The 26,392-nt window shown below is 38.6% G+C and overlaps 3 protein-coding genes across 8 annotated transcripts; all 3 read left to right on the forward strand.

The window, feature by feature from the left end:
* Nucleotides 1-1,184: 1,184 nt before the first annotated feature.
* On the forward strand, nt 1,185-4,314 carry LOC120288502. The gene is made up of 2 exons (XM_039302525.1): nt 1,185-1,271; nt 3,169-4,314. The coding sequence occupies exons 1-2, from the start codon at nt 1,185-1,187 to the stop codon at nt 4,312-4,314; spliced, it is 1,233 nt and encodes a 410-aa protein (XP_039158459.1).
* A 2,913-nt stretch (nt 4,315-7,227) lies between these two features.
* LOC104450889 (chaperone protein dnaJ 10) lies at nt 7,228-11,989 on the forward strand. Of its 2 annotated transcripts, none has more exons than XM_039301602.1 (10): nt 7,228-7,411; nt 7,939-7,998; nt 8,366-8,448; nt 8,961-9,114; nt 9,416-9,545; nt 9,650-9,808; nt 9,898-10,076; nt 10,501-10,581; nt 10,699-10,836; nt 11,482-11,989. In XM_039301602.1, the coding sequence occupies exons 1-10, from the start codon at nt 7,325-7,327 to the stop codon at nt 11,560-11,562; spliced, it is 1,152 nt and encodes a 383-aa protein (XP_039157536.1). In that variant the 5' UTR covers nt 7,228-7,324; the 3' UTR covers nt 11,563-11,989. The 2 variants fall into 2 exon arrangements, with proteins under 2 accessions (XP_039157536.1, XP_039157535.1); XM_039301601.1 differs by having other exon boundaries at nt 10,696-10,836; nt 11,482-11,988.
* Nucleotides 11,990-12,996: 1,007 nt separating this feature from the next.
* Nucleotides 12,997-21,350, forward strand: LOC104450890 (TOM1-like protein 4). Of its 5 annotated transcripts, none has more exons than XM_039301791.1 (10): nt 12,997-13,171; nt 13,684-13,826; nt 15,318-15,396; nt 15,529-15,627; nt 15,719-15,832; nt 15,930-16,072; nt 16,818-16,899; nt 19,642-19,727; nt 19,811-20,002; nt 20,532-21,350. In XM_039301791.1, exons 2-10 carry the CDS (start codon nt 13,723-13,725, stop codon nt 21,169-21,171), a joined length of 1,539 nt encoding a protein of 512 aa, XP_039157725.1. In that variant the 5' UTR covers nt 12,997-13,171; nt 13,684-13,722; the 3' UTR covers nt 21,172-21,350. The 5 variants fall into 5 exon arrangements, with proteins under 5 accessions (XP_039157725.1, XP_010063905.2, XP_039157727.1 ...); XM_010065603.3 differs by having other exon boundaries at nt 13,000-13,171; nt 20,535-21,350; XM_039301793.1 differs by having other exon boundaries at nt 13,163-13,513.
* The last annotated feature ends 5,042 nt before the right edge of the window (nt 21,351-26,392 follow it).

The raw sequence follows: 26,392 nt of genomic DNA on the forward strand, positions 1-26,392 counted from the left end.
GCAATGATGTGAGGATTTTTTTTTTATTGCCTCAATTTGAAATATACATTGTCGGAATAATTGCCAAATGCATAATTTCCTCTACGACTATTTGCCTTCTGAAAGATGAGTTTCTCCAATCATCGATTCAGTTATTTTCTCGTCCACCGTCTTTTTCCATTATAACTTTGTGACTTGTACAATGCTCTATACTACCAGCCCTCAAATCTTGCTTAATTTCAACCCAAAAAAAAAAAAAAATCTTGCCTAACCAATAGCTTTGCCATCTTCTATTGACTACGCTGAGCATGCAACGTCCAAATCGTATGATGGCATAACCTTCTTCGACTTATAGGTTAAATCATCAAATGTACAGATCTAGGTGTATGATAAATCCTTTCATTTACGCTGATGTTTAATTGAGACATACTCATTGAATAAATAATTTGTGGTCAATTTTCGAAACCTTTTTATCCTCAATAACATTAATATTGAGGATTCATTCAATTGTCCCTCATCGAGTTTTTCTCGAAATCTACGGTGTTGTCAAGTCGGATCTTGCAATATTTGGCGTAGCCGACGCGTTTTGATTCGAGCCCTTGAGAGTTACAAACCCGCCACCCATCTTTCTCCTTCTTGGCCATTCCAAAGTTCGATCCCGTGTCTTGTCCCTTGGTCTCCAACCCCGCGCCGCCACGGACCGCCGCGCCCGATGGTTCTCTGTTTTCTCCATCTGGGTTTGTCGGAGTCGAGCCGGGTCCTTGGGTTGAGACCCCAATCTTTATCCTTTGCGTGAAGGCCTGCCTTCTTTTGAGGGCCCATAGCTGGTTCCTAAGACCCAAGCTCGTCGACAGCTCTTTTCGGACCCGGAAAGCTGGTTCCAGAAAAGCAGTCGCCATATGATAAGCGCCACTGAAAAGTGACGGTTGATACAAAAGAAACTGTTTTGCTCCCGCGGAAAAGCGGCTCTTTGGGGATTTGTTTATTGCAGGGGAAGAACTGGAAAGGCAAGTGAAGCTCGTGCTCGTGGGGTTCTCTTCCCTAGTGCCCCATCATCTCTCCCTCCCTCCCTCCCTCTCTCTCTCTCTCTCTCTCTCTCTCTCTCTCTCTCTCTCTACCCCTCTACTTTTTCATTCACATCTCTTTCATTGATCTCTCTGTTCATTCTGAGCTCTGAACAAGGAGTTCCTCCAACAAGTCCAATCATGGTGAAGGAGACCGAGTACTACGACGTTCTCGGCATCAGCCCTTCTGCATCCGACGACGAGATTCGCAAGGCCTATTGTCACAAGGTAAAAGAGGCGGTTCTGTTTTCCTTTTCCTGGTTGTTGGATCGGTTACATTAGTGACTAAATCGTGATTGGTCGATTCGAATTTCTTTTCACGACTATGTTTTAGTAAATTGAGGCTTCTGAGATTAGTTCCAAATGTGATTGATCATCTGATCAATCGATTCTGAGGAAAAGTACCAAAAAAGTCCTAAACCTATTGTATTAGTACTAATTTAGTCATAAACTTTTCAATTAGATCAATTTAGTTCTAAACCTTTTAATATTGATACCAATTCAGTCTATCCGGCCAATTTTGGCTGGCTGGTGCTGACGTGGACGTTAGGCGGTGGCCGGACGCTAACGTGGCAATTTTTATGATTTTTTATTTTATTTTTTCAAATTTTTATTAATTTTTTCTCTTTTTTTTTCCTTTCACTGGTGAGGGTCGCGGCCCTCAGCCCTCACCTCCGCCCTGGCGATGGCCACCTTCACTACCAGTGAAGCCGGAAGCGCAACACAACGCAAAACTCAGATTTTTCCATCCCGCAAAGTGAACTCGCAAAACCCATTCCTCCTCTCTCTTGAGCGCCTCTGCTGAACCCACCATCTTTTGCAGAAGCTTTGGGAAATGGCAAAAGCCCCAATTGAATCGAGAGAACTTCCCCCTTCTTCTCGCCGCGGATTGGAGGAGAGTGGGTGGTGGTTGCTTGATCGGGGGAGCGATGGGGGATGTGAATGCCGTGGTCGACAGCCTAACTTGGGCGAGGCCGACCTCGCCCAGATCTGGGAGAAGCCACCTTGCCGTGGCTTGGGAGAGGCCAAGCGAGGGTCGCGACCCTCGCTGGCGGTAGGCGAGGGCTTTGTGGCCCTCGCCTAGTGGCCAACGAGCCTCACTGAAGGATTGCCGGCCACCATCCGAAAAAGAAAAGGAAAAAGAAAAAATTAATAACAAAATTCGAAAAAATAATAAAAATCATAAAAATTGCCACGTTAGCGTCTGGTCACCGGCCGACCAAAATTGGCTGAATGGACTAAATTGGTACCAATATTAAAAGGTTTATGACTAAATTGGTCAAATTAAAAAATTTATGACTAAATTAATACAAATGCAATAGATTTATGACTTTTTGGATACTTTTCCCATCGATTCTACTGAATCGGTTACTCCTGCCCTTTTCCTTATGGTCGTAAAGTCATTGTCTAGCTGGTCCATTTTTTTTTTTCTGGGTGATTTCTTCCGAACTATGATAATTAGTATAAGCGTTTGAGTTAAGTTCACTAGAAGAGTTTGCAGGAGGTGGATCGCTTGTTACATGTTCGTTGCATGGATTAGGATTATTGGAATACAAAAGAAAGCTGGTTTAGCATCCCTTCTATATTTATGTCCTCTGTACAGCTCACCTTTTTCAGTTGTCTCTTGAGTCGAGCAATAATGTCCATCCGTCTCGTTGTCACCAATTTTCAAGGTACATCAATTCACAGGATTTTATGATATTATGTATGAATCGCATCATCGATAACATATTTAGAAATTTTGACTTTCAATATAAAATAATACGAATTATATTAAGAGTACCAGGTTACATGATGCATAAATTTTTATTAAATATTAAAATATGACAGCTCGTTTATTTAAAAAGCACTTCATTTAATGCGTCAATACATTTTTTTATGTAACCAATTAAGACGGATCCCATCCAATGCATTACCTGTTAATCTTTACTAGAAATATCGTATCCTAGCCTTGGTGACCTCACCTGGCAATCGACAGAAAAATGAAATTAGGATTGAAATTAAGCATATTGACTAGGTCTCTTGCCAATTATATATTTGACTTTTTTTTTCCAACTTCGTCGTCAATCGATTGGACGATGGCATTGACTTGACTTGGGTTTAGGTTTTTTCAAATGTCTACTAGAGGCATTTCGAGATTGAAAAGTCCAGCCAAACCTCCTACGGTCCTCTTCAACTACTCTCTCCCCACCTTTCCAATCCTTTCTTCCTTCTTCATCTTCTCTTCCTCGAGAAAATCTTCACTGAACGTCAAGGGATCGACAGAAGCATGGATCGAGAGCAAGAAGAGATGCAGTTCCTCGGCCTCGTCGGCATCTGCAAAGAGTCCTGCAAGGTCATCTTCTCATGGAGGAAGATCTTCACCCAGATCACCTCGGCCCTGATCCTCCCTCTCGCCTTCGTCTTCCTCCTCCACATAGAAGTCTCCGACGTCCTCTACTGGCGGATCGTCCGCAACGAGATCCGGCTCAACGAGACCCGCCCCGATAGTTCCCGCCATGACAGGATCTCCAGCGTCCTCTCCAAGGAGTGGGCCGTCTACCTGCTCTTCAATGCCCTCTACTTCACCGCCCTCCTCGTGTTCTCCCTCCTCTCGACCTCAGCCATCGTCTACACCATCGCGTGCATCTACACCGGCTGCGAGGTCACGTTCCGGAAGGTGATGAGCGTGGTCCCGAGGGTCTGGAGGCGGCTGATGGTCACCTTCGTGTGCATCTTCCTGGCCATGTTCGTATACCACTTGGTCGCCATGATGATCCTGTTCACGTGCGCGATCTTCATCGGTGACACGAACTTCGGCATCCTGATCCTCTTCCTTCTAGGGATCGCGTACTTGGTCGGGTTCGTGTACATGACCATAGTGTGGCAATTGGCGAGCGTGGTCTCCGTCCTGGAGGAAGATTACGGGGTCAAGGCCATGATCAAGAGCAAGAACCTGATAAAGGGGAAGATCGTTGTGTCCATAATCATATTCTTTGTGCTCAACATATCCTTCTTTCTAATTCAATTCGCGTTCAGGAGTTGGGTCGTTTATGATCGCCTGGCAGGGACATTAAGCAGGTCTGGCTATGGAATTCTGTGTTTCTTTCTTCTTTCCATGCTGATGCTGTTGGGGCTTGTCGTCCAGACGGTGATCTACTTCGTCTGCAAGTCGTACCACCACGAGAACATCGACAAGTCGGTGCTGTCGGATCATCTCGACGTCTATCTCCTCGGAGAGTATGTTCCTCTGAAATCCAAGGATGTTCAGCTTGAGCAATACGACGTTTGACTCTTCCTTCGTGTTCTTCTTATCCTTTTTCCTTTTTCTGTTTTTTCTTCCGTGGGACGAGACATTTTGATACTTGATACCTTATGCACTATTAAAATATCAAAGCAAAAATTTTATTTTCTGTATCTTATTTATCCATCGGCAAATGGCTAAGTTAGATATGTGCTCTAATTTTGTATGAATATATGCAATAATTAAGCCAGCCGTCTATTATTTTTTGTGTTTGGTCCTCAACCGTGTGGCCGATTTGAGCCAGTGTCTTTCCCAAGGCGTGTTGACTTTGAATAATGGAGTTTTCCAAGTAATTACGTGGTGCACGCATATGTTGACTTTGAATTCTTCTTGGCCCCGGAAAAAGAAAAATATTAGGTTAGCGAATGGGGCCACGTGTGCGTGAGAGATCAGAGGAAATTACTGGGAAAGTTCTAAACCTTGTGCAAATGTCAATTTAATAATAAATTTTTTAATTTGATCATTTGAGTTTTAATTTTTTTAACAATTAATCAATGCGATTCATTTGGCTAATTTTGATGAGAAATCGTTGATGTAAGCGCGCTAACCGTCCTATGTGGTATGCCATAGTTAATGTATATAATTTTTTTAAACTTTATTTTTTAAATTTTTTCTTCCTATATTTTTTCCTTTTCGTTTTGCCAATTGTTGGCCATCGCTTGTAAGGGATGGGTGGTGGGGTTGGCCTTACTTGGGTGAGGGTGAGCATTGATTACCCTGGTTTGGGCAAGGGTGAGTTTGGCATATTTGGCAAGGGTGGTCCTTGCCCTTACCTAAGCAAGGAGGATCAGCCTTGCTAGGTTCAACAAAAGAAGTCCTTATTGGTGCTTGCCCTCGCCCAGGCGAGCCCCGATGAGGTCAGCACTTGCTGCCCATCGCCTATGGTCAATGGGCGGCAACCAATAACTGACAAAAGGAAAAGGGAAAAAAATGACTTTTTTCTAAAAAAATTTAAAAAAAATTATCCATATCAGCGTTAGTCATGCCATATTGGACACCAAGGTCCACATCAATGATTTTCTAGCGAAATTGGCTTGGGTGGACTATGTTAGTTAAATTGTCAAAAGATTTATGATTAAATTGATCAAGTTAAAAAATTTATGATTGAATTAACACAAGTGTAATAGATTTATGATTTTCTTAGTAATTTCCTTGAGAGATACAAGGCAATGAACCTTTTGTATTAATTATCACTATTTTGTGCTGAAAAGAAACTAATCTCTTAACTATTAATTTTTGAAAATTAGCGTTGGTCAATTTAAATTTCTTCTTCCAACCAATTTCATTGTTTGAGAAACAGGGGGATACAATAGAATTGAGCCCCTCCTAAATAGTAGCTTCAACGTGATTTTTCATTTTTTTAATTGACATGCATTAATTACGAGGAGCAACCTAAATTTCAATCACCTTCTGTCGGCGATCTACCACATTGATAAATACGACGAGAAACCTCACTCATGTGACCACTTCAACTTGGGCCATTCCTCTTTGGTAGCTTTGGAAACGCCATATTGTATTTAAAAAAATGCAAGTCATGTAGCAAAGATAACTCCAACCCATAATTCCAGCGTGGGGTATAGAAGGCTTTGGAGAAATCGTTATTTCAGTCGTACTTCTGTCCTACGAATTTTAGTTTAATTCTAAAATTTTCAATTAATCAGATGTAGTCTTAATAATTTTAGTACCAAAAAAAATGATCAATTTCTCTTAATCGCGTCTCACTTGCTTTTGCTTTTATAATTTTCCATTGATTTGTTTTTTGATAACTTCGTTCGCTACTATTTTCCATGTTATTTCACAATAAATACATCTTCTGCCTGCAATGATGTAAGGAATGTTTTTTTTTTTTTTTTTGCCTCAATTTGAAATATACATCGTCGGAATAATTGCCAAATGCATAATTTCCTCTATGATTATGTGCCTTTGGAAAGATGAGTTTCTCCGATCATTGATTCAATTGTTTTCTTGTTCGTGTGTTTTTCACAATATAAAACTACAATGAGTCTACTAGAGCATCGTTGCCATCTTGTTATAACTTTGTGACTTGTACAATCCTCTAAATTTAAAAGTCCTCAAATATTGCCTAATCGCCAAAAGCTTTGCCATCTTCTATTGATTCACTGAATATGCATTGTCCAAATCATATGATGGTATATGATAAACCTTTGTTTATGCTGATGTTTACTTGATACATACCTATCAAATGGATAATGTGTGGTTATTCGAAACCTTTTTATCCTCATCAGCATGGAGAGGCTAGAGATGTTGGAGTCATATTGCTTATCGATGTCGATTCTCCATTATTAATGTTACTGAGGATTCATTCAATTGTCCATCGTCGAGTTCTTCTCGTGATCTGCCCTGCTATGGAGTTGGATCCTGCAATATTCATGTGTAGCCGATGCGATCCGATTCAGGCCCTTGAAAATTACAAACCCGCCACCCATCTTTCTCCTTCTTGGCCATTCCGAGGTACGATCCCGTGTCTTGTCCCTTGGTCTCCAACCCCGCGCTGCCACGGACCGCCGCGCCGGATGGCTCTCTGTTTTCTCCATCAGGGTTTGTCGGAGTCGAGCCGGGTCTTTCGCTTTAGACCCCAATCATCCTCCTTTTGCATGAAGGCCCATAGCTGGTTCCTAAGACCCAAGCTCGTCGACAGCTCTTTCCGGACCCGGAAAGCTGGCTCCAGAAAAGCAGTTGCCATATGATAAGCGCCACTGAAAAGTGACGGTTGATACAAAAGAAACTGCTTTGCTCCCGCGGAAAAGCGGTTCCTTGGGGATTTGTTTATTGCAGCGGAAGAACTGGAAAGGCAAGTGAAGCTCGTGCTCGTGGGGTTCTCTTCCCTAGTGCCCCATCATCTCTCCCTCCCTCCCTCCCCATCTCTCTCTCTCCCCCTCTCTCTCTCTACCCCTCTACTTTTTCATTCGCATCTCTATCATTGATTTCTCTGTTCATTCTGAGCTCTGAACAAGGAGTTCCTCCAACAAGTCCAATCATGGTGAAGGAGACAGAGTACTACGACGTTCTTGGCGTCAGCCCTTCTGCCTCCGACGACGAGATTCGCAAGGCCTATTATCTCAAGGTAAAAGAGGCTGTTCTGTTCTCCTTTTCCTGGTTGTTGGATCGGTCACATTAGTGACTGAGTCATGATTGGTCGATTCGAGTTTCTTTTCACGACGATGTTTTAGTAAACTGAGGCTTCTGGGATTAGTTCCAAATGTGATTGATCGTCTGATCAATCGATTCTGCTGAATCGGTTACTCCTGCCCTGTTCCTTATGGCCGTGTTCAAGAAATGAAGAAGATTGTCTAGCTGGTCCACTTTTTTTTTTTTTTTTTTTTTTGGGTGATTTCTTCCAAACTATGATAATTAGTATAAGCGTTTGAGTTAAGTGCACTGGAAGAGTTTGCGGTAGGTGGATCGCTTGTTACATGTTCGGTGCTTGGATTAGGATTATTGGAATACAAAAGAAAGCTGGTTTAGCTTCCCTTCTATATTTATGTCCTCTATACAGCTCACCTTTTTCAGTTGTCTCTTGAGCTGATTGCTCATCGTGTCACTACGTGATATGCATAGAATGATTATGATGCTTTGCTCATGTGGGTTCAGGCAAGGCAAGTTCACCCAGATAAGAATCCAGATGATCCTCACGCTGCCGAGCGTTTTCAGGTTAGTGGTCAATTTAGCTTTTCTCAATCCCTTCCTTATTTTTGTTCCGAGGAAGGTGATTTGGTTAAGCTGGAAGACAATTCAATATAACATCTCTAGGAAGCCCTCTAAAGTAGCTTGACAATCCATGTTTGGGAGCCAAGCTGACCACCGCAATCTTTTACTGCATTGAATCATGATGGAAACCCAGTTTTTTTTTTTTTTTTTTTTTTTTTTTAGTCTAGTATGGAAACCCAGTTTGATGTGATACTATTTTGGCATAAAAATATAATTTCAGAGCAGGATGGCATTAACTTGGCTATTGGAACGCTTTTTATGATTCGAAGTTATCAGAATTTGGCTGGACCTTTATCTGACTATGCTGCAGGTACTAGGGGAAGCTTATCAGATTCTCAGTGATCCTGTGCAAAGAGAAGCATACGACCGCAATGGCAAGTATTCCATATCTAGGTAGGTTCTCCTCTTCTTTTAATAAGCAGGGCAGAAAGAGGGTTTTCCTTATTGGTGCTATGAAGGCAAATTGCATGTCGAATTCTGTTGCTGTATATGTTCTTTCATGTCCCATTTTGATGTCGAAACATTTCCTGTTTACATTGTTGTCTTGTCTGCTGAAAGAGTGAGTGGCCATAGGAATTTCAACGATCAACCAACTTCTCTTTCAACTCAGCAAAAAACGCATCATTAGATTGCTTCGAGTTTTCTTACTTTGACCAAGGTTACCTATAGCGTCCTATATCCTACAATAAAAGGAGCGCCCTGCTCTCTCTATTGGTGTATAATACTGAGCGTGATTTTTTTCCAACTTCATCCGAAGGTTTCAAATCATGCTTCTTCTAAATGAAACTTGATATTGTCATTATGTTCTCTGTTCTCTACAAATTATCTTAGAGGTTGGAATTGTTGGAAATCACCCTAAGAATTTGACTTACTTTGGTACTTGTGTTCTTTGTATTCACTTCCAGGGATACGATGCTTGACCCAATGGCAGTCTTTGCTCTTCTTTTCGGTAGTGAATTATTTGAGGACTATATAGGACATTTAGCTGTGGCATCCATGGCATCTTCCGAGTTTGCTGCCGACAGTGACAATCCTGACAAACTACACGACAGATTAAAGGCAAGAACTCATGATGACTTAGATGACTTAAAATGTCCAACAAATCATCAACTAGTAGCAGATGCAGATCTGTCCAATTACATTGTGGTTCATCCCTGGAAGTTCAAAGCCATTTTCCCAATATTAATTGCATATGCACCTGCTAGAAGATGGACTACAATGTTGGTTTATTTATTGTGCTACTTTAACGGCTCTCCAATTGAAATAAAAATGAAAATGAGTAGTTTTGTGTGATTTAAATTTTTCATTTGATTACCTAAGCAGCTTCTCTTGTTTTCCGGTATGAATAAACTTAATGAAGGCTGTCCAAAAGGAAAGAGAAGAAAAGCTTGCAAGGTTCCTTAAAGACGCCCTTAATGAATATGTCTATGGAGATAAAGGGCGTTTCATTCAACATGCCGAAGCTGAAGCCAAGCGGTTGTCTGGAGCAGGTAGTTAAGCGATAAAGATCCGTAGTATGTCCCTCATTTGCAGCTGCGTGCACAAGGATTCCGTGAATTGAATGCTAATATGCTTGTTTAATACTAAATTGCAGCTTTTGGAGTTGATATTCTGAACACCATTGGTTACACATACTCAAGGCAGGCAGCGCAAGAGCTTGGGAAGAAAGCCATGTATCTCGGGATGCCCTTTCTCGCTGAATGGGTTCGAAGCAAGGGCCACTTTTGGAAATCGCAGGTCACTGCAGCAAAAGGTATGCTGAGACACCTGGGTCATTCCATATTGCCATCATTTCTTGGTGGTCCATTTCTCTCCTTTGTTGACGTCCCAAGGTAAAAACAGGTGCTTTCCAATTGCTGCAAATGCAAGATGATGTGCGCCGGCAGTTCAAAATGGATGGAAGTGGTCCGGGAAATGATGTCGAGTCACATATAAGGTTAAATAAGGAAACTCTTATGAACTCCTTATGGAAGCTGAACGTAGTTGACATTGAAGTTACACTTATGCATGTGTGCCATTTGGTAAGTTACACGCTATGTGATCTTTTCTCTGTTTTTTTACCTAGCACTTAGATCTTAACAAAGACTTAGATACAATACCAAATGAACACAATGGCCTGAATGGATTGATCAAGCCAACCCAACATCATAGAGACTTGATACAGAGGTACAAACAATGTAATGGACATTGTTTGTATTTCTTTTGTATAGATTCAGATCTTGCATAGAATATTTTTCAGTTGCCTCCCATTTGTGTGACTGATCTCTTCTTCTAACAACTTCTCTGCCTCTAACAACTTGGTGAGAGAAAGTGACTAGCGCGTGACGGTTTGTGATGCAGCTTATGCTGATGTAAATTGGCAGTCAATGGATCTTTCATAGAGCTGCCTTAACTTTCATTTACTGCAAAGTCGTGCATTGATTGGAGAAGTCTTCCTATTTTCAGGTATTGAGAGAATATAATGTAAAGAAAGAAGAACTTAAAGCCCGTGCTATGGCTCTAAAAATTCTTGGAAAGATTTTTCAGGTGAATTCTCTCACTATTTGCTCAGTGGCTTGAACATTTACCATCACCCCAACCATGAAAGTGAAACGAGGATAAATATGGGGTTAACATCAAATAAGATTTCCTGTCTTTCAGCAGGGAAAAAATGCGAAGAATGGTGGAACATCAAGGAAGAAAAGTGACCATCAGATTGATGAAGATGATAGCAGCTCAGATAGCAGCGACGAAGATGATTCACCGAAGACACTCTCATATCGGACTCCCTTAATGACACAGGTATATACAAGATGATCTCATAATTCATATGACTTTCAAAATGCTTCTTAATAACACATGCTCTCTTGCATTTCTCAATAGCAAGATCATTTGAACTACCAAGATCACTAAGCCTTAATCTCACTGTGTCACAAGCCACCATTTTTGTGTTTCCTGTTTCCCACATCGTAGTTCTTTATCTGAAGCATTCTACTAGTTGCACCTTTCAGTCTCAGGATTTTTAGGTGGCTAGGGCTGGTTTATGGGTTGTGCCTTGGCGAGATCATTTTAAGTTCGCAGTCAGGCCAATTTCTATAAACTTGCGTCCTTCCCTACTAAACTTGAACATTTCCTACTTGATCTAGTCGCCCTCAGACATGTTCCCTTGTTGCCATATCCACTATCGAGGATCTCAATATATACGCATTTTTCCAAGATGTGCACGTCAGATAATCATGGTGATAAGTATGTGGTACAATGTTCCGCTTTTTTCATGCGGCAAGATGGGCTTCTGTCATTATAGTTGGTCGATCAAATACTTGGGATACTCAGTCTGCAGTAGATACAAACTCCGTAAACTGGTTAAATCCATCCTCGTATTTGCTTTTGAATGAGATCATCCGGCAGCTAACACTTGCTGATTTTCCTTCTTGGAAACTTCTGTAGGGAATAGGTAGACTATTTAGATGCCTCTGTAATCCAGCATTTGACGTTGATGATGAAGAGATTGTATACAGAAGCAAATGATTTATGAAGCAGCAGCACTATAGTGGCAAGTACTCCGACTATCAAGCAATTGTCATAAGTTGGCTTCACCGAGATGATGAACAACAGTCGAAACTTGAGACAGTATACATGAGTTTTAGAAAGCAGTCCATGGCACTTACCTGCCATGGAACCCTACAATAATATCAGAATGGCAAGTGCACAGAGGAGAAATTTATCTTCCTTCATTTCTTTTCCAATCAATCATGGCATGTCACAGGAGGAACACCAATCATGAAATTTTATCATATAAGCCAAGGGTATGAATATGATATTCCAATTATGTACTTTTTACAGCAGAAGTTGCAAGGACAGATCATCTTTGGTTTTTGATAGTTTGGAACTCTTGCCCTTAAAAAGCATTTTGACAAGAGTGGAAATGATTATATGGTCAAAATTCAAATGACATGAATTATGAATGGAATTTGTATTTGAATTATAAATGAAATTTGAAGTTGTTCATCAGTCTATTAGAATGATTGATTATATACTCAAAATTCAAATGACAACGAAGGCTAGTGGCTTAATTACATCATTCCCATAGGATGGTGTGTGATGACAAGAAATCCCATTAGGTAGGTGAATCTAAAAAACCCATGAATAACTTAGTAATATGAGGTGTGGAATGGAATTTATTTTGTGCGTCTAATCCACATTTATACATGTCCGTCCTAGGACATATGAGCCAACATATAAAATTATTTCATATGGAAATTATCAAATCTTTTAGGCGATTCACATGCCTCAATTTTTAACAGCATTTCTCTTTATAATTTACATTGACAAGAGTTTTCTTTGCTAAATTTGTGTCCTTGAGTGTCAAAATATACATTTATAATGTTGGTAACATCAAGCCTAATATAATTCACTGACTTGATTTAACAATGGAGACTAGAGTTCTTGACTCAAAAATATATTCTTGATCCATTTGTTCTGCACAAGCAAATCCTACTCCAGTTTATTTTCAGGAATCTATCCTTCTCCACTTAAAGTGCTGCAGGGTTTTAACACAATGCTCATATTACAAGTATTTCAAAGCATAAATAGAACATCTATGATGCCACCAACCATACCAAAAAGAGCTTTAACAAAGAATAGCAAATAGATTGATGCACAAATAAAAAACAAAGACGAAGAAAACACGACAAAAGAACTTATAAGCAGATGAAATGACATTCTATTTATACTGGTCATGCCATGTAGAGTCATTGAACAATTTTTTCCTATAGTATAACTGTAATTATATATGAATGATGGTGATTTCCAAATATATATATTTAGTTGTAAAAAGAAAGATCTAATAAGCAAATGGATGGAAATCAAATAGCGGGACGTGGTTTACAAATTTTGGGGGCGCAGAGGTTTTATACATCGTGTCAAAGATAAACAGCAGAAGGTCAACGCGCCCATAATTTAGCCAAATCCCCTGACTTTCCCATAAATTACGGTCAAACCCCTAGCACCCGCAAATCTTCTCCCTTCCGGGCCTCATCGTCTCTCCGTTCACCCGTCGACAGCGTACCGTCGCATCCTTCGCCGGGATCCTCCGAAGCTCCGGATCGCCGACGGCATTCCCAGTAGGGAATTCGAGGTACCGGGATCGAATTCGGTCTGTTGGGTCGGTTGGGTTCGTCTGTTTTTGGTCGTTCGCTCGTCGGGCGCGTCCTCTGTTGGGTCGCTCCAGCACCGACTAGATGGGTCGTTCTTGATTGTCGTGAGCGTCCGTTGACTGCTCGTCGTCGTTCGTTTCGACGTTCGAAAGATCTTTATTTCTGATGCTGGTGAATTCTCTCCCTACCAAGTGGCCAAATTTGATTTCTCTTCTTTTAGAGGAATGAAAAATGTGATCTTTTGGCACTTCCTTGATCAATACTAGTAGCGGGGATCTTTATCTTTGAATTTGAAGGGATTTTCGTAAGAGGCAAATCAAAAGGTGATGACCCAGCTAATCAGTGGCTATTTTTGTCTGTGTTGGGGAATCCTGGGCTTTCTGTCTGGATTTAGAGGTGTCTTTTTAACTTCAGCCAGGTAGTGAGGTTGCTTGAATCTTATGGAATTTGAATTCATATTAATTTGACATCTTTGTTGGGTTGATTTTGTCAGGAACACTCGCAAGATAACCTGAAGTAAGAGGCAGAGGCTATGGATGCAGTAGATTGTGCCGAGAGGGCGACGAGTGATCTGTTGATTGGCCCAGATTGGGGTATTAACATTGAACTATGTGACATCATTAACATGGACCCAGGGTGGGTATTATCTTATCCTCTTTTTCTCTTCTTTTGATTTCTCATTTGGAACTTTGTGTAACAGCTTGGCCCTGTTAGTCGTTAGCTGTATCCTATAACAGTTTGCAGCTTGAAAGAGTCTTTGTATAAGGAAAGTTGATTTTTATTGCACCATTGACGATTGGAATGGCTTGTTATCATACTGAGACATATGACTTGATAGAAGCAACCAATGAGCAGAATCGTGATTCATAATAAACATTGGCATGGTGGTATGGCTTAGTTTCTTGGATGTTTGAAACTGTTTAAGTTTTCTTTAATTTACTACAAATGGCCGAGGCTGATTTTTCTCTGGCCACTTGTCTGAAGCTCCTTTGATATGCTTCCGTCTAAATCATTAAAGCAAAAAAATAATAAACCTATTCTGGGAACATAGAAATGTACTGCTTCAAAAACTCTTGTTTTATAAATACTTAAATGAATACGTACTCACATATTCAATATTTGAACTTAGTAGTGCTGATCTATTGCTGTTTGCAACAATTTGATCCATTGGCCTCATTATCTTTGAAAATCTCTCTTTAATTTATTGTTCTAGAAACTCCAAGGAGTTCAACTTTGCACAGCTTATGAATCATGAATTTATTTAGAAATGTAAATCCTTGGGAATATTCAATTAACCTTTTGTTCTTTACAAAAGAGCAACAAAAAACCTTTGAGTGACGAATCCAGTTTTAAGGTTAATAATTCTTACCTAGAAAAATGGAGAAAAAGTGTGAGGTGGGATATTGAGATACAAAAGTTGGGTAATAAGTTGAAGGCTACTGAAAACAAATAAGCCTTACCCCAAACTTGCTATGCATTTTTTGATCGTCAATTATCACAATAATATAAAGACATGAATGCTGTGCTGAAACATGTTATGTGACTTGCCAAATTTGAATATTGTTTCTCGATTGCAGGGACAATGATTGTACTTCCAAATGAAGATTAGAACTTCGTGCTCGTACTAAAAAAATCACAATTACTAAGATGCTTCCATATCAAAACTATATTTATGTATATATAAATATATTATATCAGTTATGTTCTCTAAACTCTATCTTAGAGTGTTCACACAAAAGGAGATAAATTCTGACATAAACCATATGGCCAACAAGCTGGAGAAATATGCTGCTATTGCTGTCTCTATATTTTGACTATGGAGTTTGATAGGCAATCAGACATTGGAGAGAGCATTGATATGTACATATTAGCATCCTCGATAGCATCATCCTTGTGTGTTGTTCAAACATATAGCAGCTTCTCTATTCAAAAAAAATTTTATTAGGTAGTTTTACTTGGACTTTCCCATAAGAGAAGAAACAACAAAGGTGTTGCAACTTTCAAGATGTCATGGATCTTAGTAATGAAGTTATTTTATAGTACAACTGCTCTTTTGCTCGTTCCTTGCGTGTTTTTTCTACGTCAAAGATTCTGGTTTTAGTCACTGAATTGGTTTAACTTCTGTAGGAAGGCAAAGGAGGTGATGAAGATCCTTAAGAAGCGCCTTGGGAATAAAGATCCAAAAATACAACTTCTGACCCTCTATGTCAGTGTCATGCTTAGCTTTCTTATGTGTGGATAGTTCTGGATCAAATTGGTCTCTTCTTTTCTTTCTTCTAAATGACTACAAGAGGCAGCTATAACTTGACTAAAATATTTTGTTATCAATTCCAAGTAGGTGTTGGAGACTCTCAGCAAAAACTGTGGCAACAGTGTATTTCAGAATATTATTGAGTCTGATATCCTACAGGAAATGGTTAGAATGGTATTCAAAAAGGTGCCCACCCTATACCCCATGATTGGTGCTTTTGTTCTGAATCTGTTCATTTATGAGATTGTCATTTGCTGTTTCTGCATGCTTGGTGCAGCCAGATTTTGATGTGATGGAGAAGTTGTTGACATTGATAGATTCATGGCAAGAAGCTTTGGGGGGACCAAGGGGAAGGTATCCCCAATACTATTCTGCATACAATGAGTTGATGGTAACCTCGGAGATCTTTCTGCAGATTCATTTGTCTAGACTTTGGTGCGATCTTACATTACTTTTTCTTAATATGATTCCTCTATGACCATTGACAGACTGCTGGAGTTCGCTTTCCACCACGGGAAGAGAAGAGTGTACCATTTTTCACTCCACCCCAATCTCATGAAGTTCATTCTGCCTCAGCATTCAGCACTGCCTCTATTGAGGGTCCAACCCAGCCTAATACTTCTGGCTTAAGGTTAGTACTGGCTATAAATTTCCTTTTCCAATGATTTTTGTACCTCTTCCCATCCTTAATGAAATTATGATGTCTTCTTTTTGATATTGGCTTTTTGGGCTTTTGCCAAGTGAGCTGCTTCATGGGCACAGTTGAGTAACCCAGGACACATGTACATCCATAATCAAAAGAGTTGATTTTCCCGAGCTGAAAAGGCTTTAGATAATATTTATATCATCAACAAAATAAATGCAAATCAGATATTGCTATCGGAATATTTGTGGCATGGGAAACGTGGTTATAGAATTGTATTCTATTCATCGTTGGTACTCTCAGCTAATAGTTACTAGTTAAGGATTCTTCACTTGTTGAACTCGACTCTTATCATTTTTCCCCCAGCAATATTCAAGGCTTTCATCAATGTTACTGTTTCAAGTGGTATGTTCCCATCACTTATTAGACATGGTCTAGTTAACCACAATTTGGAGTAGGTTTCAAAGCTATATTATAGTAGGGTGCAGTGTCAAGCTTCAGAAAGTCTAAATAAATAGATCATGGTGCTTATTTTGTTATTATCCTTTTCTGCTGCCTTCTGCAAGCTTGGCATAATGTCATATTCTGTGTGGTCTTATGATAAGCTTTACTTGATTGCTCATTCTATGCTTTTCATCTTCACCATTTTCTTGGTAGTTTAGTAGTGAAATCCTACTATCAATGATAATCTCTTAAATTATTTCCACCTATTGAAAATCCTTATCCTATATAGCCCAATAGAGATGCAAAATGCACGTGGATTAGCGGATGTGTTGTCGGAAATGCTGGGGGCCGTTGATCCCAATAATCCTGAGGTAATACTCTTGATAGTTTTTTAACAGAGGATATTCTCTCTCTCTCTCTCTCTCTCTCTCTAGCTCACATTCATGATGGGGAAAACCCACCTTAGATAGGTAAACCCAGGGCCAATGGATGCTTCTTTTTTTCTTAAATCTTTTGGGCTCATGAATGTTTCTCTCTTTCTTTAAATCTTTTTGCAGCCGTTGGTGATATGAATCTGTATTCTTAGTTTGCTTGGAAACTTCCATTAAAAGATGAATTTAATTGGAGGACCTTAATTTTCTGGCTAGCATTATATTCCTTAGAAAGCATATCATTGTCTGCTGACTTGATGATTAGTTTTGCTGAGGTTGATCTGACAGGATATCTAGATCTTAAGCTTGCTATATGGTAGTGACAGAGAGGATGCAATAGGTTCTTATAGTAATAGGAGTTTGATTGATCTCCCCTTTCAGTAAGTTCTACGTCACTGCAGCACCCTTATGTGGGAGGATGGCTTTTTTTATTTAGAGGAACAGTACTTCTCTTTTATAAATTATGATGGGATGTTATGGGCACTTAGTGGCCTTGGGTATGTTGAGGATGCTGTGCTGTTTGCGCTGGAGATGAGCAGAGTATCTCATTGAATTGGCCTTGGAAGGCCTCTTTTTTATAAGTCTCTTAAAAACTATCGTAAGTACCTGTTGTTTGTTCTGGTTTTGTTTAAAATTGTGTGTGGAGTTTCTCAAAATAGGTCCCCATTTAACAAAACTTTAGACTCCATCTCGGTGCTATAATTGGAAGCAGCAATAGCCAGTTTGAGCAATTCAGAGTAGGAAAATCTTATGACATTGCACATTTTAAGGATGATTCCAGATTGGTTCTCATTCATATTTTGTTTTATTTGGAGTGAGGGTCTCATTTCGCTATGGGTTGTATACTTCCTTTTTTGGTCAGAGTGTATGGGGCATTACTGGTGATTAAACTTGTTTTCCAAGAGGTTCTCATGCCTGCTTCCACATGAGTTGGCAGCTCCTATGTGCCTTACTGTCTTTTACTCTCGTGAAAGCAACTATCTGACTCCCATGTACTGGTAGCTCATCTGGTAATTTTTGAAGTTAATTTTTTCCAAAGGTAGGTTGACTGAACTTTTCCCTTAAAACAACTATGAAATTGACTTCTACCATTAGTTCCAAGCTGTTACTTCTGTGGCTTTCACCCTTCTTTAGTTGGTTTATATGGTAGGCCACGTTAATAATTCCTTCTTCAAATTTTGTTTACTGTCGTGCTCATAGGATATATTGAGAGTATAGTCATCATTTATGTATGTAGACACAAGTTTTAAGAACATTTCCACTGTTTGCCTTGTCAATTGAGATGGGTGTTTTGAGTGATAAATTCCATAGATAAGATCCGTGCCAGATGTGCTACCAAAGCTGAGAAATGGAACTTTCCAGTAATCTCTATGAACACCAACTGCTTGCTTGCAAGCAGTATAAGTGTAAATTATTTAAGTTGTTTAAATGAGGATCCTACTAAAAGCAGGGAAAGCCTTCATAGGCTTGAGTCAAGTATTGTTTTGTGCTGCTAGCCTGCAAACTATAGATATAACTCTTAAAAAGGGAAATTCAAGTTTTCTTCTGGGAAAAAGAAAAAGAAAAAGAAAATGACGAACTGCTGTTCTTGGCAAATTTATTGTTCTAGTCCTTGCATTCTTTTCATTATTACAAGCATGTTGAGGTCCAAAGTTTTATCTAACACGAAACAAATATAAAGACAGGAGTCATGGAGAATCAAAGGAGATTATTTACATAGTAAAGGTTTGTGGATTGAACAGAATGTAATTTTCCATGGCTTGTTTTGCCCTGAAGATTCCCTTATTCAAATTGTAAGCAGATGATTTTGCCAAATTGTTGTCTGTCATATCAGTTAGGTGGACCACATTTTCGAGATATTCAATATGCAACCTATTGCTAACTTGTGTTCCATATATATATGTCGGAATTATGATTCAGAGGAATGAGAGGAAGACTACAGACAGATGCTTCTTATTCTGTTCTTACATTTTTCTTTTTTATCTGACAATCCTATCAGGTCTTATATCAATGTGTCCTAGCTCTAAAACATTTAGCTGAAAACACGACCAGAGTCCAAAAATTGCTCTAGCTTTATTAAATTTTTCTTTTAAGAGCTGGCCTTCAATCTCTCTCATAAGATTCAAGCATGCCATAATCCATTGCTGTTCTAGTTAAAAGAAGATGCTGAATTCCAATATCTGGATTTGTCAGTTACTTGATCCAAGGATTGCAGCATCTTAGGTGACCATGATTCTTACGGCCTGAAAGACAAAATTGTTTTTGCTAATAATTGGAGCATCAAGTTATCATCGAAGAGCTGCAAGGAAAATTTGCATTTGGTATTCATGCACAGCAATGCTTGTCCCTCTTATATACCGAGTTCATGTTGTACTTTTGCAGAAAATAATTTCCCAATTTTTGCACCTCTTTTAGGGGGGAAGACTCTCCTATCTCAAATTAAAAAAATAAGACAATTACCTCCTGCACTCTGTACCCATGAATAAGCTTATAAGGTGGGCTATGCTGTCCCTGTATGTGTCTGTTTATCCTTTTGCTTGCAGATGTGATTTTTGCACTTGTGAAGATACCTTTTCAGTTATGTAGTATGTAGCTTATTTAGTAAACTTGCAATCTTCAGTGCAGATTGAGTTGGATTTAAACATTACGTTTTGAATCTTATGATTGTGGACATGGTGGCAGGCTTTGAAGCAAGAAGTAATTGTTGACCTTGTCAATCAATGTCATTCCTATCAAGAGCGTGTCATGCTTCTTGTGAATGACACAACGTAAGAACTTCAACCCAATATGATCATCCAACCTTTTGCAGTTAGATTTAATACCCCTAATTGTGCAACCTACTGACCTTCAGAGATGAGGAACTTCTGTGTCTGGGATTGGCCTTGAATGATAGTTTGCAGCGTGCTCTTTGTAAACATGATAACATTGCCAAAGGTATTCCACTGACCAAACCAGGAGTGACAGAAACTCCAGCTTTGCCACCAGTGAATGTGAATCATGAGGATGATGAATCTGAAGATGATTTTGCCCAGCTAGCTCGCAGGTGAACACTTTACATTCTTTTCTAGATCTCGTGCTTGGAGTAAAGTTTCCTTTTCACTGTGAGTTGCTTTTGGTACCTAAGATTCAGACAATGGAGACTGGTGTATGCCTTTAGAAACATGGTCAGGAGCAAAATTCTATGATTGAGGGAAGTGATGATAACTTTCTAACATCACAGTGAAATGAAGATTCCTACTTTCTTCCACATTTACTCAGTTGCTTACCCAGACACTGATTTGGTTTTGTTTTTCCTGCACCCTTGTGTTGATATGTGCTATATTCTTCTGTCTGAAAACGTTAGCGAGAGAGCATGCACATAGAAGAAAGTCTCTTTGTGACAGTGATAAGTAATTATTTCTTAAATGTCTTTTTGAGATCTCTATTGTTGACTTGTGTAATTTTTTGGAGGATTCTTATGCTGAATGATATCCTGTACCCGGTTAGAATAAGAGAAATATCAGAACTGCAGCTGTTGAAGTTTGTTCCTTCATGCATATTCCATGTCTCATCATGTAAAATTCATATTGTAGCAGGGTGCCAAAAGATGATGGACACAACAGGAGAGCAGCGAATGCTCAGACTGAACCATTGCGAGTCAGCCCACTTCTTCCACCTCCACCCTCATCGAAGAGACCAGTTGCTGGAAATTCAAGCTCAATCGATTATCTGAGTGGTGATATATACAAGTATGAAGAAGCTCCTGAAACGATGGGATCAAAACTGTCTTCAGTTCCTGATTCAAACACGACCTGTTCCATGCCATCTACTCCACCCCCTTCTCTCTCACCTCCTTCCCATGTCGCTGCCTCCATGAAATCACCTACTTATCCTGGACTCCCTGAGCTGGGTCCCACAAGCAGCCACCCCATTGAGCAGCAACCTTCAGTTCCTTTGGATGCATCATCTTCTAGTTCAATTCCATATAACCAGAGAGAACAAGTTACTGAGCAACAGCTGGCGTTTTCGGGCAATACATCTGATTCCTATAATGAGACCACTTCCTTGCATGACACTTTGGTGGGTCAGACGCAGAAGCTCTCTCTTGATTCGCCTGCTGCGGAGAAACAAGTGAAACAAGAGGATATACTCTTCAAAGATCTGGTCGATTTTGCCAAAGGGAGGCCTCTTCATCGCCGCAGAAATCAACTCCACCATCTTGATTTGGAGTGATTGTTTCATTTGAGACCTGCTTTGGTGAGGCATCTAAATTCTTTTTCATGTAATTGGTTTTTATAAATCATGTCTTGGAACATGATAAGTTCGGACAATTGCTGAGTCGTGGCTTTGATGGTTTCATGATTTGTTATTGGCATAGGCATTACCAAGTAATGCAGTCTTCAGTTCCTAGAGCTTAGTGGTTACTGTTATCTAAAGTAGAATCATGACCGAATCGTTTGATTCAAATTGAACTTAATAGACATGAACATGGAATTAAATTTTGGATTAAATCAAAACCCAAAAAGATGTGAGATTTCTACAAGGATGTCTATCCATCGCCGAGGAATCTGAGGCTTCAAAGAGGGTGGGGTTTCGACTCGTCAGTCTTCTCGTCCTCGTAGGTTGCTGCAAATCAAAACCCCTTTTGAAAAAGATGTGAGTGTTTCTTCCCTCATGTTGATGCGGCTTTGCTCCGTGTGAGTCTTGTACTCATCGGTTCCCTTCACTTTTTGTCTTCTTCGCAGTTTTTTGGATCTGATCTTTTGTAAATTTCCAAGCTCTTTATATTATTACCAACAAAAAAAAAAAAAAAAAAAGGTTTCAAGTTTCTCTCTATAGTTTCAATTAAGACCAATATGGTGATGACATTGAAAAACATGAAATTTTGACTCAAATATCATAAAACTTTGGTCATTAAGCTAACAAAAAAAGAATTAAATGATGAACTCTCAAATTATAACAAGTTTATTTTATCAATAAGATATGTTTTTAGTTATTCAACTTTCAAAGATCCTTCTTGAACTAGCAATAATATGAATCTATATTAGTTCACTTTCAATATATTTTGTTATTTCTGTTTGTAATATAAACTTCATAAAGAAATAATTTGTTGAAAATTCTTTGTTCTGCCAGTTTACAAATTTTAATGTAACCAGGAAAAAATTCCACACTTCAAATTGTAAAATATTAATAAAATAAACATTCAGATTTTAGTTTAATTTAGTTGTAAAATTAAATGGATTTATGTGACGTTACTTTATTAATTATGTTCACCAAAATATATGTGTTTAAAATGTGATAATAAAATGTTTTTATCAATATTTTCATTTTAATATCCATGAGACATTGAATTTATGGAGTAACAAATGAATAAAAGAAACTTAGTTGTTCTTTGCATGCAACTTATATTTAGATTTTAATTATTTTTGAGAAATTAATTATAAAATAATAACGATTGTGCGAAATGCTAGACATTATTTCAATAATTATACAATGGAAGTAAAAGTGAATACTGAATAGTATGAAGACGGTGCCTAGGCAAATTTTAAGAATGATTTGTGGTTAGAGCCCAGCTTGGAAAATGGTTCTGCGAGAGATTTCACTTGAGAGTAAACTTTGTAGAGATTTAGTATGGACAAAAGTTCTGTTCATAGGGAAATATGACCACTCCTCACCATCTATGGAAATTTTGAATTATATATTTGATGTCTGCAGAATGATATGAACATTTGAAGTGAGTTGTGACTTGCAAATTGGTTAGCATCAATCCTGCAAATCGAAATATCCATAAATGGCCGGTGGACTTCAGAAAAGGCAAATGTAATATTTGTTTAATTTTCTCATCAAAACTTAAAACACTATTTAAAATTCAGAAACTTTGGAGAAAATTGTACATGAATCTTATATTTTAATATAAGATTGCTTTGAAAGGTTTCAAGTATTTTACATGAATAAAAGTGAACTCGGATAGGCCGTCAGATTTCTAGAAAGCAAAAAATAAATAATAAACAAACTCTAATTCTAGTAAGTATTAGAGAAGGCTTTTCGTGGATCTCTTCAATATTTCCCCAAATTGTCAAATTATAAAAAAAAAAAAAAGACAGCTAATTATATTTGTGAAATTTCCAATTGAAGAGCTTCTAAAAGGCTGACTCATTAGTTACATTATTTTGTATCTTAAAAGGGAACCGAATAATTCTTTGCTTCTATATAAAATATAGTGATTCTTTGCTTCTGGACACCATTGATCACATTTGGTGCGGTCTATAGACAAAAGTAGGAAGAAGAGTGCAAGCGTTGCCTTCTATGGAAGAAACATAGGTCACTAATATTCTCTACCTATGGTTCATATAAAGCAATCACGTATCCTTTGTCTCAAACAGACACTAAACCGCAAGGCTCCTTCGGGTGCTTCAAAATGAGACTTGTCATGATACTTCCCTTGTTCTTGGCTCAAACAATTTAAAATTTTATTTTTGAATAGAAAGATTCTTTGCAGCTTGACCCCAACGAAGAAAGAAAAAGAATTATGGTTCCATTTCTCTTCTTCTTGAAGTAAAGAAAAGGTTGCGATATACTTTCCTTTGGTTGCTGGCCAGAACAATTGTGATAAATATATAATGGCTTATTGAACACCACCCATCCGCCCACTTATCTACCATCTAAATACTCAAATTTTCAATCTCTTATCTTGGAAAGAATCTATGGATTTCACAAGTCCTCTTTTAGCAATCATCAAAGAGTTGTGGGTCTTGGCCAGCAACCTTTGGGCTACATTTATTGTCTTAAAGATAATGTCAAGAATGCAACTAAAGACCTGAAGGCCGTGAGCTACGATGTGAAGGTAAGGGTGGAACATGAAGAAAAAGAAGCATGTGCAGCGCACACAAAACAAGTAGCGAATTGGTTAGCCAAAGTGCAAGAGTTTATTAGTCGAGTCGATCTAACCAAATTAAATGTCTCCGTCATTGTCTTCCATCGAATTGTTGGTAAAGTTATAAATTGAGGAAAAGAGTTAATAAAATGTTCAATGAAGCAAGATAGCTCCAACCCAAGGGAAAATAATTCAACGTTGTGATGTCAACATTACCTCCTCATCAAGTGCTCATGATGCCTATCAACAAGATGGTGGGGCTTGATAGTTCCTTTAAAACAATGAAAAGACTAGGAGTACGAACGAGACTTTGTTTTTGAAAACAATGGAAAGACTAGGAGTAGTGCCAAAAGGAGTGGTTTAAAAGGCATTTGTGAACTTTCCTTCTGATCCACATTTTGGGTCAGAAAGTCTGACTAAAGAACAAAGATGATGATGAGCAAATTTTTACAAATTTCCAACCCAGCATGGGTGTGGCTGCTGACAACCCTAGAGAAAGAATGAGATTGTTTCGTTCAAAAGAGCATAAGAGGGTTTATGCCCAAATGTTGAACAGAGGAGTAATGAACCCACACACAATGGACTTTGACTTCCTTGACTCCATAAAGGTTAACTTGTGGGAAACGTTAGCCAATCTTCAACTTGAAAAATTTTGTGTTGAGACAGCAGTGGCTTATCCTGAATTGACAGTGCATTTTTACTCCAATCTATCTTTCCTGGATCGAACTCACGTTCAATTCATTGTTTGTGATAAAGTGTTTGTTGTGGATGTGAATATTCTGGCTGATATTCTGGGAGTTCAACGTAGTGGTTTTCTACCAATCAATGTCTCCATAAGTCAAGCCACTCGATTTCTAGTGAAGGACAGACTGCCAAGTAGGAGTATCACATACTCTCGATTGCTAGCATCAAACATTCTGTTGCACAAGATTGCCATTAATTGCATTAGACCCAAAGCTGCCTCCAAAACTGATGTCTTGAGATTTGAAGCAAATATTATGTGGGCTATTTGCAATGGAATTCCTTTTTCTTTGCCGCATACCATCTTCTTGCATATGTACAAGATGATTTGACAATTTCTGCGCTTGCCTTGCAAAATCTTCAAGGTTCTATTGATTCTGAAGAGACAGAAGAAGAGGACAAAGAACAAGAAGTAGAAGAAGAAAGTGATGTAGAAAAGAAAATTGAATATGTTGATTTTGAAGCAACAGAAGAAGAGGAAAGATATCAAGAAGAAGAGAAAGCGAGTGATGCTAAAAGATTAGCAGAAAAGGAGAATGAAGATGAAGATTCTGAAGAAGACACTAGTGCAATACCGGTATCGGATGACTTTGCAGACAACAAGGAAAATGCTGCATTTGAACGAGAAGACATTGAACAAGAAAAGAGATCTAGTGTTGAGAAGGAACGGGTACAAGAAGATGAGGTCTCCTCTCCACCTATAGGCACCAAAGCAAAGGGAGATGTTGAGAAAACCCCTCAAATTACACCTACTGCTAGTGATGGCATTAGTAGATCTCCTACAGACACTGAAGATATTTTCGCATCTCATTTCCCTGAAGTTGATGCAGAAACTCCAAGTCATGGTACAAAACAAACTGCCCTCGATCAAGTTGATGTTCTCTCATTTGTGAATACTCCACAGACTCACTTCACTAAAGCTAGTGCTCAAACAGAACCTGATGCAAACTATCCAAGGATAGTAGAGCTTCTTTTGGAGTTAAAAGTACAACAATATACAATGGAGGATGAAATTCAGAAACTACACACTACCTTACGATCTACATTAGATTTTCTAACTGGCAAAGTACAATCTCTTGATACTCAAGTTCAGACACTGAATCAATAGGTTTCGTAGACTGTCACCAGAGTAGAGAATGTTTATCATCAGTGCCAAGAGAAGCTTGAGGAGGCAGTACAGTCGCAAGGGGATTTCCGATTCATTCATGTTTCAAGACAACCCTAAATGACTCCATCTCTTTTTATCCATTTTAGTAACTTTTTATTCTGGTTTTCTATTTCTTTTTTATGTTGACAAAAAGGTGGAGAAAAGAGAGTAGATTTAAAAGTTTATGTTTGTTTGAACTTTGGTAGTGTTAACTTTTGAACTGGAACTTAGTAGTTTTAACTTTTGTGGATGTTTATGTTCTGCAATTAACCTTTGTGATTGTGAATTTGGTTTAAATTGTTGTGGATCTGAAACTCTTGAACTCTAAATTGTCAAGACTAATGTGTTTTTTGTGGATGCAGATTCAATCTCATTCAGTTCTAATAATCTGTTCTTATTATAAGATATTATACGTTGTTAAAGTATTGTTTTGCAGGATATAAGTGTTAAATTTACATGAGAGTTTTGTTATCATAAAAAATGGAGAGATTGTTGGAGAAAACTCCTATTAAATTTTGAAGCTAACAAAACTTTTCTGATTCTATTCTCATTTTCATTCTAAGGAATGCAATGTTACTCTTTCAAAATCTATCTTACATTAGAAGTCTGCTCCACTTTGACAAATATCCAGACTAAATGCAAGAGAAAAATGAAGATATAATCAAACTCAAGATTTTTTTTTTTTCCTTCAA

The sequence above is a fragment of the Eucalyptus grandis genome, chromosome 9 (assembly GCF_016545825.1).
Source record: "Eucalyptus grandis isolate ANBG69807.140 chromosome 9, ASM1654582v1, whole genome shotgun sequence".
Lineage (NCBI taxonomy): Eukaryota > Viridiplantae > Streptophyta > Magnoliopsida > Myrtales > Myrtaceae > Eucalyptus > Eucalyptus grandis.

Coding starts and splice junctions, on each gene's coding strand:
- LOC120288502 (XM_039302525.1), top strand. CDS start 1,185: ATGGTGAAGGAGACCGAGTACTACGACGTTCTCGGCATCAGCCCTTCT. Junction 1,272..3,168: donor GCAAGGCCTATTGTCACAAG/GTAAAAGAGGCG, acceptor AATGTCTACTAG/AGGCATTTCGAGATTGAAAA.
- LOC104450889 (XM_039301601.1), top strand. CDS start 7,325: ATGGTGAAGGAGACAGAGTACTACGACGTTCTTGGCGTCAGCCCTTCT. Junction 7,999..8,365: donor ACGCTGCCGAGCGTTTTCAG/GTTAGTGGTCAA, acceptor ACTATGCTGCAG/GTACTAGGGGAAGCTTATCA. Junction 9,115..9,415: donor AACTACACGACAGATTAAAG/GCAAGAACTCAT, acceptor AACTTAATGAAG/GCTGTCCAAAAGGAAAGAGA.
- LOC104450890 (XM_039301791.1), top strand. CDS start 13,723: ATGGATGCAGTAGATTGTGCCGAGAGGGCGACGAGTGATCTGTTGATT. Junction 13,827..15,317: donor ATCATTAACATGGACCCAGG/GTGGGTATTATC, acceptor TAACTTCTGTAG/GAAGGCAAAGGAGGTGATGA. Junction 16,900..19,641: donor TTGATCCCAATAATCCTGAG/GTAATACTCTTG, acceptor ACATGGTGGCAG/GCTTTGAAGCAAGAAGTAAT.